The 12531-nt window shown below is 43.3% G+C and overlaps 1 protein-coding gene across 8 annotated transcripts in view; it reads left to right on the top strand.

Annotated features, from left to right (window-relative positions):
• aplp2 (amyloid beta (A4) precursor-like protein 2) overlaps positions 1-12130 on the top strand; it is a 51910-nt gene extending 39780 nt beyond the window's left edge. For 2 of the 8 annotated variants that reach the window (XM_076735426.1, XM_076735431.1), the window contains 8 exons: positions 325-453; positions 3150-3249; positions 4056-4229; positions 4919-4954; positions 6941-7023; positions 8064-8141; positions 9571-9726; positions 9994-12130. In XM_076735426.1, the coding sequence (XP_076591541.1) occupies positions 325-453; positions 3150-3249; positions 4056-4229; positions 4919-4954; positions 6941-7023; positions 8064-8141; positions 9571-9726; positions 9994-10095 (858 nt within the window). In that variant the 3' untranslated portion in view covers positions 10096-12130. The remainder of the gene's footprint in view (positions 1-324; positions 454-3149; positions 3250-4055; positions 4230-4918; positions 4955-6940; positions 7024-8063; positions 8142-9570; positions 9727-9993) is intronic. The other 6 variants (XM_076735433.1, XM_076735429.1, XM_076735432.1 and 3 more) reach the window with 3 other exon arrangements.
• Positions 12131-12531: the final 401 nt, after the last annotated feature.

Here is a 12531-nt window from a genome sequence, read left to right as displayed (position 1 = left end):
GTGGGGGAAAGAGAATAATTTTCATGTTATATTTGAACTTGAGCAGCACCAAGTGTACTTATGTCCAATGGGGGGGTTAGGTCATATTGTTTCTCTCTATAATCTGAGCCTGGTCATTAAATGAGACAAAATATAAGGAGATGAGAGCTAGAAACATCACTTTGAAAGTTATTTTGCTGGAAACTATAAAATCATAAGAGTACATTTGATAGATTTTACCTCAGAGAAGGAGGAGAGCACTGACCCAGGTCCAGATCCAAGAGCCAGTATTACACAGAAGCTCTACTAACCAGCCCTCTTCTTCCCATTCCACGTCCCCCTCAGCCCCACCGCATCCTGCAAGCCCTGAGAAGGTACGTCCGCGCCGAGAACAAGGACCGCCAGCACACCATCCGCCACTACCAGCACGTCCTGGCTGTGGATCCTGAGAAGGCTGCGCAGATGAAGTCACAGGTCAGCTCTCATTGATCACCTGATGTAACTTTGATGAAAAATGCCCTTCACAGGTGCTCAGGGCTCAAGGTGATATCTCCATTTCACTTGTTTTGTCCAATCATCACCCTGAAATATTCAGTTTACGATCGAGATGCACAGATTCACTTTTTTTTGTAGTTCAGTATTTAATCAATACGCTGCAGGCCTCGCTGTGTGGAAGAGTCTGGGTCACTGTATTGACTTGACTTTGCTTTCCTAACTTTGTAAAATTAAAGTAACAAATTAATACATAGATGTGACTGCACAGATTTTTTATTTATTACAAACATAATGAGACGTGCACATAGAAGTGAATTTAATAAACTGGCCCCAAAATCAGCCCCATCGTCATCCCTCTGTTTGAGTCAGTATCAGACCAACATCTGATCGGTGTATTCCTAAATTAAAAGATGTGAAACAGAGAAAAGCCCCACATTTGAAAAGCTGGAAGCAGCAAATGTTTGGCATTTTTGTTCAAATTCTCTTCGATTTATACAGTTAATTGGTTATCAGCTGTGGTTCAGTTTTGGTTAATTGGTACCTCCCAATACCTGCAGCCTTCCAGAGCTGCATGAGACAATGAAGACGCTCTGTATCAGAGGCCGTGTCGGTAAATCTGAAACCTCATGCCGAGCCACTCCAAGATCTCACGCTCCTATTCCTGCTCAGACAGGAAAGAGATAATAATGTCTCAGCCTGCTCCTCTCTGCCCTGTTTCTAAGTGTGTAGGAGGTAAAAAGAGTGTGTTTCTCTGAGTCGAAGCCCAGGAGGAGTGAGTAGGTTTGTTTGACGGAGGGAGGGCGGCTGTTTCATTCACTTAAGCCTCGGCTGAAGATTAACATTGTGCAGGTCTTGTGTAATGCTGGACTCTGAGCCGCCGCACAGGGATTTGGCTGGAAGCTCCTCTGTTAGATGTACTCGCCTGTGTGTGTCAGTGCCCTTCGACACCATTTATAGTTATCCTCCACCATTACAGATAGCACAGCAGATGGATGAAACAACAGCGTGAGGAGGGGGGAGAAGGGACCGGAGGGCTACTATTTAGATGAATCATGTGATTTGGGATGCGGTGAGCCTCTGTGCTCAGTCATGGGAAGCCAGCCTGTATTGTTGTGCTCTCGCAGCCTTAAGACGAGTCCCTGCGTATTTCTTCACTCAGCCAACTCTGCCGCAAGTTCAAATCTGCATTTTCGGTTTCCGCAGCTCCCCTAGTTGTGGATTTGACATGTGGCTTAGAAGTGCATTATAAAAGAATCCTTTGTAAACAGGAGGCTTGCTCTGCTTTATATAACTGTGTTATGTGACTTTCTGGGATCAAGATTATTTTCTTTTCATAAAAGCCTCACCTGTCAAGCTTAGACGAGGTTGCTTGATGCATCGAAATCTCTACTCCAACACTGGGACATGTAATGTTCATAATGAGGATTGTTTGTCAAACACGGACAGGAAGGTGCCACAGGGACTGCAGCGTGCCTTTGAAGGGGAAGGTGCATTATTGCCATCTGTTGCTGGCTTTGGTGCACTGCAGCCATGTGTTGCAAGATTAAAACGGTCAATCATCATAGTGGGAAATAAACACCAGTTACCTGCCAAGAGCTGGTCAGCTTTGTCAGTGGCTGGTAGCTTTTCACATTCTGCCAGCCGCTTTGGCAGCAGAAACGTGGAAATATCTCCTCTCTAAACATCATATTGCTGGTAGAAACAGTGAAAGTGACTGCAGAATTTTTGGAAGAGGCATCGTTTTGTATCTGTTCCATCAAAAGAGTTTGTTTTTCCATCCAACCTGTGATACAGCGGTGATCATCGTGGCTGACAGGCAGCAGATCCTGTCAAGTCGGTTCAGAGTTTGAAAACTGATTTGAATATTACATGCAGCAACTTGTTTTATGTCTGCGAGTTGGCTGACTGTGAGCGAGTTCATCTAAAAAAAAAAAAAAAAAAAAAAAGCTCTCTACCAGAAAGCACATTTCTGTCTCTCCCGTCAGAACATTTATATTCTGGGCAGAGAGCAGCTTGCTGTCGGTCCTCACATTTGTTCTCTGTAGTCATTTATTCATTTTGATGAAATTTAAAGTCTGTTTCTCGGCTGTACAGATTAATCAAAAAAGTAATTTGTGGTAATTTGTCATTTCCGTGTTGCTGTTAGGTGACAGGACTTGTGTCTTCATCAGTGACGATAAACTGGAGAATTTCAGGAGGATTTTCTGGGATAAGGGTGTATTTTCTGCTTCATTAATGTTAGCTTTTAAATAAATACTGTTGGGATGAACATTTTATACTAATAGTTGGCAAATCACTCTGTAATTAGTTGTCAGTGGATTAGTGTTGAAACGATTATTGAATTAATGGATTTGTCATAGGCCATAAAATGATTCTACAGCAATGTTAATGAGTGATTTATCATTCTGAGTATTTTATATCAAATAAACCCCACTTCCCTTTCAGCTCTCCTCTATCTTATATTCTAAACATGCTCCCACTGTGTTCGTCACTGTTGTTCAGATGAAGTAAGCACCTGGAAGACGACACCTTGAGCTCTGGGACCTTATGAGGAGCATTTGTCTCACGGGCATTCCAGATACAGACGTTAACATCAGTTTCACCTTGATTCATAAATGAAATAAGGCAGGATTTTCGTGACATGACACCCAGTTTGTCTCTTTTTTCGACTCCAGGTGATGACCCACCTGCGTGTGATCGAGGAGAGGATGAACCAGTCTCTGTCTCTGCTCTACAAAGTCCCTTACGTGGCCGACGAGATTCAGGATGAAATTGGTGAGTCGTGTTCTGTCAGAAGCCCCCAGGCGGCTTCGAGGAGGGACGGCGCGCTGTAATAAGAAGGAAGTGAAATGAAAACAGTGATGGAATCCGCATATGTGCCAGACAGATAAAGCCAATACATCACATTTCCTCTGGCCCTCAGTGAATTTGTTTTCTTATATCGGGCAAAAAACACTCCTCTCTTTGTGCAAAGGGGAGCAGAAATATAGGAGGAGACCAACAGACGGGCTTTATGTCTGTAAATCAATTATCAGACACAGAGAGAAAAGTATTCTTTTTTCCGTCAGCATGAATTTGTGGAGGGGAATTTAATACAGCTTCTCCTCTCCGTTTTTAAGGGTCTCTGCTCACCAGCTCTCATTTATACAATTAGATCTGAAGCTGGAAACTGTATTTGGGATGTATTCATCTCCAGTGGTGCAATTTAAGCCAGCCAGCGTCTGGCACGTTTTATTATTTTCTTTTGTTTCCTTCGGTTCATTAAAGGAACCATAGCATGGCGTTGCAGCACAGATTAAAGTGGAACGCGTGCAGTGACAGAACTGGGTCACAGCTTTCACCATGCAGCATCCTGTTGGGAGATGTGCAGATTTACACGGAAAATAGCTCTCAGAAAAATACTAATTGGTAGTTAGCAGAAATGGGAACAGACGTCTCTTGCAGCAGCAGCTCTGTTTGAAAGAGAATGTTAACAGTAATTGGTGAACCCCTCGTTTTGCACACTGCTGCCGCGTCCCAGGTTGGCAGGTGTTAGCATGTGCCAGGCCGCCTCACACTTTGTCATTTGCACTTTCCTGCAGACGAGCTTCTTCAGGAGCAGAAAGCTGACATGGACCAGTTCCTGTCGTCCATCTCTGAGTCACAGCCAGACGTCACCGTGTCGTCAGAGGAGAGTGTGGAGGTCCCCCTGTCTGAGGGCAAACCCTACCGGCCCTTCCAGGTCACATCTCTGGGGTCCCGCTCAGAGCCAGAGGGTGAGCAGCTTCGGCCTCGGACGCAGTCACAAGCAGAATCATGAACAGCGCTGGCTGTTTGGAGAACAATAGGCCATACACATAAGTCTTTCTGAAGGACACTGGTGACATAGCACGCCAGAACTGTTGCTCAGTGACGGAGAATAGGTTTACAATGTGTTTTCTGCCAATGCAAATGTGCTGTGGAGCCATGGCTTTGGACTTATCTGTGCCTGCACAGTTCCCCGTGGCCTCGCCTTCAACGCAGCACTACTGAAGTTCAGATAAATGCACAAAGCCTCGGGCTTTGGTGCTAAGCTGGAGCCAAAAGCTTAGGGGGGGAAAAATGAGCAGTTATGGTTCTCCTCTTTGTCAAACAAAAGATGGAATCCTCAAAGAGAGAAAAAAGTGATGGATGGAATGCTTCCAGCAAGATGGAAGACAAATTACAAGTAAATCCCCAAGGAAAATTTAATATACATGCCAACACCCCAGAGGGCTTAGACAGAGCTAGCCAATTTTCAAATGGCTCCCTTTTTTCAGTTTGGTTATAACTCAAATTTATTTTCGGACTCTTCCCTGCTGGACTCTTTTCCTAATCAATTAACACAGCTTGATAATCCTGCCTTTTCTCTTCTCACCTAAGTTTTCTCTCTTCTCTCCTTCCCCCTTTCTGTTCTTTTTTTCTGTTGCTCATTTCTAATGCCAAGGCGATCTATCAGACTCCCCACGTGCCTTCAAGAAAGGTTGGTGCCTCTGTTGCGTCTTATTTTTCTGCCCCCCCCACCCCCCCACCCCCCCTCTCCCAAGCCATTCCCATCTCTTTTGCTCCACTGTTCTGCTTTCCCTTGATGCAGTTTGGGATCCTCTCTCTCCCACCATTTCTGTTTTATCAGAAGCCATCTGGTGGCTAATTTTCTACTTTTGACTCACATGGGCTGCGTGGTTGGCTTTCGGTTGCTCTTATGCTTTTCACCATAGTAGGATTATCACCACATGCTGAACAGAAAGTCAGTGGCTTCCAGGTCTGGTAGAGAGAGGTCACAGCCAGCTCCCCTCTCAGAGAGACTCTGCAGTCGTGTGTTTGCTGCCATCCCGTCCTCAGTACATGTGTCAAAGCACCTTGCTTAATTACTCCCCCGCCCACACACTCATTCCCCTCTCTCTGATTGGAGCTGTGTGATTTAGGGTCCCAGTCTGAGGCTCAGTGTTTCTGCTGCTGACCCGCAGCCCAGGTTAAATCGACCCAATTTGTTCTCCAAGACCTGAGGTGTGGCTACGTCACGTGCTCCGTCTGATCTGGTCTTAACCTTGTGATCTTACACAGTGAATGCAGAGACAGCTGCCATCTCTAAATTACACAGAATATAGATTTTTTGAAAATGGATGCACATCCTCCCCTGCTGTCTTTTCTTTAGAACCTTGTCCCTCTGAATTTGCTGTTGATTTTGGGTTTTACTTGTCCAATATGCAGTTGTGCTGCAGCTAAAAGATGGTGTTCACTATGGATTAATCCTTAATGTCCATTATTTTCTTCACTAATCTGGAAATGTGAAAAAACTACCAATACTCCAATATAGAGCTGCAAAGATTAATTGATTAATTCTCAGATTCCAGCCTTTAAATGTGGGTATTTTCTGGTTTCTTTACCCCTCTATGACAATAAACTGAATATGTAAAATAACTAATAGCTTTTTTGAGAAAAACAATCAACAGATTAATCAATAATGCTGCTCCAGTACTCAATTTACAGTCAGAAAAAAAGAGAGCAATTAGCAAGAATTCTACTTCGTTCTCAATATTCAGCACATTTGCTGAAATGATTTAATTGATTGGCTGCACTAACTGTTTCAGCGCTTCTTCAAATCCAGGCCGGTCACATTGCTCCCACAGAGGTCACTCCCATTGTGCTGTGTGTTACCGTGGCAGGCTGCGACACCACGCGCACCCTGCAGTACCATCTGATAACCTGCCAGAGTTTCAGACGTCACTTGTGCTGAGTGCAGCTTGTAAACACACATTGTTCCACGCTTAATCCAAAGGCAATTGTACTAATCTTTAGCGTTTGGCATTGGCTGACTAGCAGCAGCAGACGCCAAGCTGCTGTACATTGTTCAGGAGCCTGTCCTCGCTGCCTCGCTCGCTCTCCTCTCACTTCTTGATTTATTCATGGCATATCTGGTGTGTGTATATTAATAGATCCAATGCCTATTTGAAAACCATCAGTCTAACATGCATATTTGACACTCTGGCCCAGTTTTTTTGGCTTAGCCACTCACTGAGACTTTTTAGAAAATGATCATCTGTTAAAATCTGAAGGGACTGTGACGGATTTGTAGACGAGGAACTACAGAGATGCAGAACTTTGACCATAAAATAAAAGATAGAAAATACCAGGATGATTCCTAATCGTTTCCAGGGGTTTTCGTTTAGTGAGTCAATGCATGTAAGTGTTTACAGAGAAATCTGGGCTATATGCAAAGCAGCGCTTTGAGAGGGCCTTTGTAGACAACGTCAGGTCGGTGTCATGTTGGCTTCACAGTGCTCACACTGTGCTGAACTGAAGAAAGGGCTTTGTTGTCACCAGCGCACTGAGGAGACTGAGGCGACAGTTGTGAGAAAAAGAGCCGGATAGCTATGTGCAGCTGTCCACCATCAATACCACCATCCCTGTTTGTTTGTTTGTTTGCGCCGCTCTGCTCGTATTGACTGCGCTCCTTCACCTCCTGCAGGCTCCGCCATGTCTGGTTTGGATGGTCTGATAGGTGCCGAGGAGCGAATCATCAACAGCAAACCCAAGATCAGCGACAATGTGGTAAGAGCCCGGCTGTCACTGTCCTGCTGTCTGTGCCTCCAAGCATTTCTGACTTGCTCAACACGTGAACTGAGAGCAGCGTTGTTAAAGCGAAAACTCAGGAGAACTTGTGTAAAGATACTAGATTGTATTCTCTGCAGTGAACATCCTGCAGCACACAGTTTGATTTGTGCTGATGAGCAGATACAATGCTTTCACAGAGCTCTCTCAAGTTCAGCTTCAAATGAGTCAGATTATTCTGGTAACTATGTTGTCATAGTTACAACTATTTCACACTGGGCTATTTGCATGTCTCTCTTTGGCCTCTGCCAACCGTCCCTCACTCAGATCAACCCCGCACTTTGTTCGGCAGTCATCGCATGCCTCTTTTCTTTGCCAGACACACCATTCCTCCTCGTGGATTCTCAGCTGATGTTTGGCTGCTGAACGTGCGCCGCGTTTCGCATGCTAATCCAGTGCCGACTGCAAAACGTGTGTGTGTGTGTGTGTGTGTGAACATGAGTCGTGCAAGTTCTCGAATGCATGCGTGTTTGTTTTTGGAAATGCTAGTCCTCTTAAGACGGAGCAATCTGAGGTTAAAACTAACAAACGGTGGTGACACCTGAAATGCCAATCGTGATTATTCTGTGGTGAGAAACAGACTCTGGACTGCTCTGTCTCTACAAACAGCAGATTTTGTTTCTGCCTCCTTTACACACCCACTTCCACTCACAGCGCTTCTTCTTTAGATTAGAGCTCTCAGTAATGAGTGGCTGACAGTCTGTTTAGAGAGACATGTTAACTGTGTGCCTCGAAGAGAGTCTGTTGTTGATGCTTGCAAACCCCCTCCCTCTCTCCTTCCAGTTTGTACAAGACAGCTCCGAGTGTATCATCACCCAAACACAGATAATCCTTCCAGTTTACTTCGCTGCACATTCACACCCTCTTGCTCTCGGCTTGCCTATCTCTCTCTCTTTCTCTCCCTATCTATCTCACACACATACAATCTCACGCACACACTGTGGTGAGTGTAACCTGGGCTCCCCTGTCTGTGTTGACAGGTGATTGATGAGTCTCTGGATGTTAAAGAAGTGGTTTACAGTGCAGAGAGAGTCAGCGTTATGCATGATGATGAGCTGGTGAGTATAGCGGCGCCCTCCACAGGGCTCTCTGGGGAACTGTAGTTATCAGTAGTGGGGAGAAGATGAAAGAAGGAGGGAGTGTGGGAGTGTGCAAAGACACCAGTTCTGCAGCTGATAACTGAAAAGAAAAAACAGCTTTGGAACAGACCCCGAATCCCCTCTCTTGGTTTTTACAGTTTTCAGTTCAGGCTAATATGTTTTGGTTATATCTGCATGGGTGCATGTTTGTTATGTGAATGTATCTGAATGTACACATTGAAAATCTCAGTTCATACGACCAATCCACACAAACTGAGTGTGCTCAGTTTATGTGTGAAAGTGAGCAGTAAGAAATCCCCCAGTGGCTGTCTACATATGATTAGTTTGTGTCATATGTGCCAGATTACATTGTGAAGATGAGTGTAGGTGACTGTGGTTGTGTGTATATATGGAATTGGCCAAGATGTTACACAGTCTTCCACAAAGACACATTTCATGCATGTGTACACACTATTCACAAGTCAATCATGTCTGACAGATCTCTGCCAGAAGGGGGGTTGTACCTGCTTCAGTGTGGTTTTCTAAAATAACATGAGAATAAAGGGTTAACTCGCTTTGAGTAACTTCATCTCCCATTTCAAAGCTACTTTGAGGAAGATTGATTTTTCCTTGTAAATAAATTACCGGCGTATATTTTAAAGGGAAATTCCTGTACGTGTCAACCTGGGCGCTAATCTTGTGTCTTTCCATTATGACTATTGATCGTGGTAACAGTTCACTCGCTGCCTCCGCTGTGGATGTTTGCGAGCACAGGTTCCAGCAAGAACAACATTGAGCAGGGCAAGGAGTGCGAACCCACTACAGCTTTCCAAAAAACCTCAAATTAACAGAAATCATTGCCAGCAGCTCTCTTTGAGTCAAACCGAAGGATAGATGTGCCTTAAAAATCCCTGCAGCTGCAGAGGTGAACTGCACAGCACAGCAGATCCACTTTCAGGTCATCTTGACTGCTGATGTATTCATGTGTGGATGCTGGGTTTTTTTATGTGACGCTTGTGCAAACACAAGAAGATCGTTTGTGTCAGCAAGTTTCCAAAATGAAAACGTAGAATGCAGATGTAGCTATTATCATAATTATTGGTTATAATGTAAATTAAGAGAATAAGACCCAGAGTAACAAATGCTGGAGTTTTCCTTTAAAACTGCTTCATTGGTTGACGTACATTTTTTTATGGCTGGACGGGAACTTTATTTAAAATTGTCATGTAACAGCATGAAAGCAGCAATTTAAATGTAAGGAAACGGCCTGATAAAGGGAGCTAGTACATGTCTTCATTACGACAACAAAGACAACTTTACTGTCCGTTTTTATTGATTCTGTGCTCAGCTGTGCACGTGTCGCCTCCTCACTGTTGCTCCCGCTGTCTTCCTCTTAACCACCTGTTAGGAGTCCTACCGCCCCCTGGGAGAGGACTTCAGCTTCGGGAGCAGCGCGCTGATTGGCCTGCTGGTGATCGCGGTGGCCATAGCAACTGTGATTGTGATCAGTCTGGTGCTTTTGAGGAAGAGGCAATACGGCACCATCAGCCATGGCATCGTGGAGGTAAGCCTTTGGAGCTGAGTGTGGGGATTTGGGCAGACAGTGTAAAGTGCACGCACCCGTGCTCTCAATGAACTGCCATCCATCTTATTATTAAGTGTCAGATTTGAATTAAATTATCGGGTCTTATGTAAATGGAGCACGAGTAAATGCGAGGCAAATTAAATCACTGTCCCTGCAGCATTTCAGTACGACACACGCAGCGGGTTGGGCCTTCTGGGGTAAAGCTGCCGTTGTTGAGGTTAGCCGTTATGTGTGTTTGTCTCACAGGTTGACCCCATGCTGACACCAGAGGAACGCCACCTCAGCAAGATGCAGAACCACGGCTACGAAAACCCCACCTACAAATACCTGGAGCAGATGCAGATCTAACTAGAGCCTACAGAGGGCGCTGTGGAGTCTGACAGAGGACGGCAACCAAGGGGGAACATACTACTGACCAATAACATATGCTATTGTTAAAAAAAAATCATTTGCATACATCCAAACTCCATTTACTGGTTTGTTCAAAACAATCCTTAAATAATGCTACTACTTCTACTACTGCTACTATTGTACTATAGAGCTCTTTTTGATCATGTTTTTTTGAAAAGGTGATGTATCTGCCATTTTGCATTATGGAAAATGTGATTCTGCAGATTTCTCTGTAATTATCAATACGGCTATTTCAGATCAAGATGTATAACATTTCTTCAGACATTTTCTTTTTTTTTTTTTTGAAAGTGAAATGCAAATCAAGGAGCCATCATCAGACCGGCATACCAAACACTACACTTTAGTTTTCCATCATGCGAGTGTCATTCATGCAGTTTCTGATGGTTTTCTCCAAAAGAATTGGTGTTTTATTTTGTCCTTTTTCCTCTCAATAGATTGCTTGTATATGAAGGTTCTTTGTACCGATTAAAATGTATAGTGAAACAACAAATGAGAAAAAAATGAAATCATGAATTATTTACTTACGTTCTTTGTTATGATAACAGGCAGAATATACATATACAGTTGAAATATATATAAGAGTAGATGTTTTTATTCCACCTTTTTTTCCCAGGAAAGAGGTTTTAAGTCGGTCTAGGGTTCTTAGCTCGGCGGTCATGAGTTGTGTTTGCAGGCACACTGTGAGAACGAGTCGGGGAAGGGGAAGGTGTGCACAGACCCCCAGCTCAAACACATCACACAAACCCTCCTCTGAACCCTTACTCAGTGAATGTGATTATATATTCCCCTCTACACACACAAACACAACCTTGTATCAGTAGGGAAACAGAATACATGAGCAGATCAAGTAATCCCTATTGATATGTGTTACATAGTTGAATGTATTGGGGAAGCTTTTTTTCCATACTATGTACCTGACAGGTTCCTATGTGGCTTTGATTTTAATGCATTGCGACAGTGGCCGATGACATACCACAAACTGACAAATAAGTGTTTTTTGGTTTGTTTTCTTATTATTAGTATTTTTATTTTTATTTTTTTGCACAAATTATCTGATGCAAGTACTAGAAAAGTGACTCTGAAAACAAATCTTGGGGTTGATGTGCACACACGTGACTGGAGCAGCTGTTGGCTTTGCTGGTCATAAAGCGTAGAACAGTCTGAGGGATCAAAAAAAAGGGCCGGCCTGGAAGCACAAAGGAACTAAGCAGCTGCTTAGGGCCCGTCTGCCACCAGGGGCCCCCCAAATGAAGTGAAAACGTACAATATTTGATGGATTGGGGGTTTTTAGGATCACAACAAATGCCATTTCAAGTTTCTTCTTTACCTGAATACTCCAGATTTGGGGATTGTAAAAAATAATTTGGATGGGTACTAAAACTCTTACATAACAAATTTTGCGATCTGGATTTGGGGATTTGGGCTCTCAGAAAGGCTTGGGCTGGCCCTTGATCAAAGCCAACTGAAGACAGCTCGGAGCTGGAGGGCTGTGCAGGCAGACAGAGACACGGAAAGACAAGGCTTGGAGGCTGGTTTCTGAAAAAAGTTAATTTGTGTATTTTTACAGGTAGAGAATGACACAAACAAGTAAACTGAATCCTAGAATCCTCTTTTCTCTCTCTCTCTCTTAGTATCGTCTTTGTATGCCTGTATAGTTGATGTTGCAATCATGGCTTTTTTCCGGAGGATTACCTGTGGTGTGCATTGTTCTTCTATGAAATGATATGATATATATTTTTAAGTTTGTTTTCTTGTTTTCTATTTTTTCTCTTCCTGTGACAGTATCTCTGTATGTGACTGTCTCACTATGCACCCAAAACGGCTTCAATCTTGTAACTGCCTGCCTGATTGTGGGAGGGGACTGGGAACTAATAAAATATGCATATTAGTGATTTTAAAAAAGTGATTGACACCAATGGAAAAAGATTTCTGGTTATAGGGGGGATACACATCAATAAACTCACAACTTCCATATGGATGTGTCGTCTTTTCATAGATAGATGGTCCAATTCCAAAATACTGTTTATGTCATTTTTGTATAAGGAATCGATTAATTGTTTTGGAAATGAAATATCACCAAAAAAAAAAGTTAAGAAAAAGAAACCCACCATAATATTTCAAAGTCTGAGCTGTTTTGGCTTGTGTTGTCTGATCTACAGCCCAGAATCCAAAATATGTAGTTTGATATCATAGAAGACAAAGAAATATTCGCATTACAGAAACTGAAAATAGAAGATTGACTGGATATTTTCTTAGAAATCAACAGATTTAGTTGATCAATTAATCAGATAATCATTTAAGATCTACAGGAGTGAGTGTGTGGACTCGGTCTGGATTATGATTAAGGCTTGTTTTCCTTTCTGTAATCTCTTA

Source organism: Chaetodon auriga, chromosome 7, assembly GCF_051107435.1.
Source record: "Chaetodon auriga isolate fChaAug3 chromosome 7, fChaAug3.hap1, whole genome shotgun sequence".
Lineage (NCBI taxonomy): Eukaryota > Metazoa > Chordata > Actinopteri > Chaetodontiformes > Chaetodontidae > Chaetodon > Chaetodon auriga.
The sequence above is the reverse complement of the archived record's forward strand: the minus strand, read 5'-3'. Positions and strand labels throughout refer to the sequence as shown.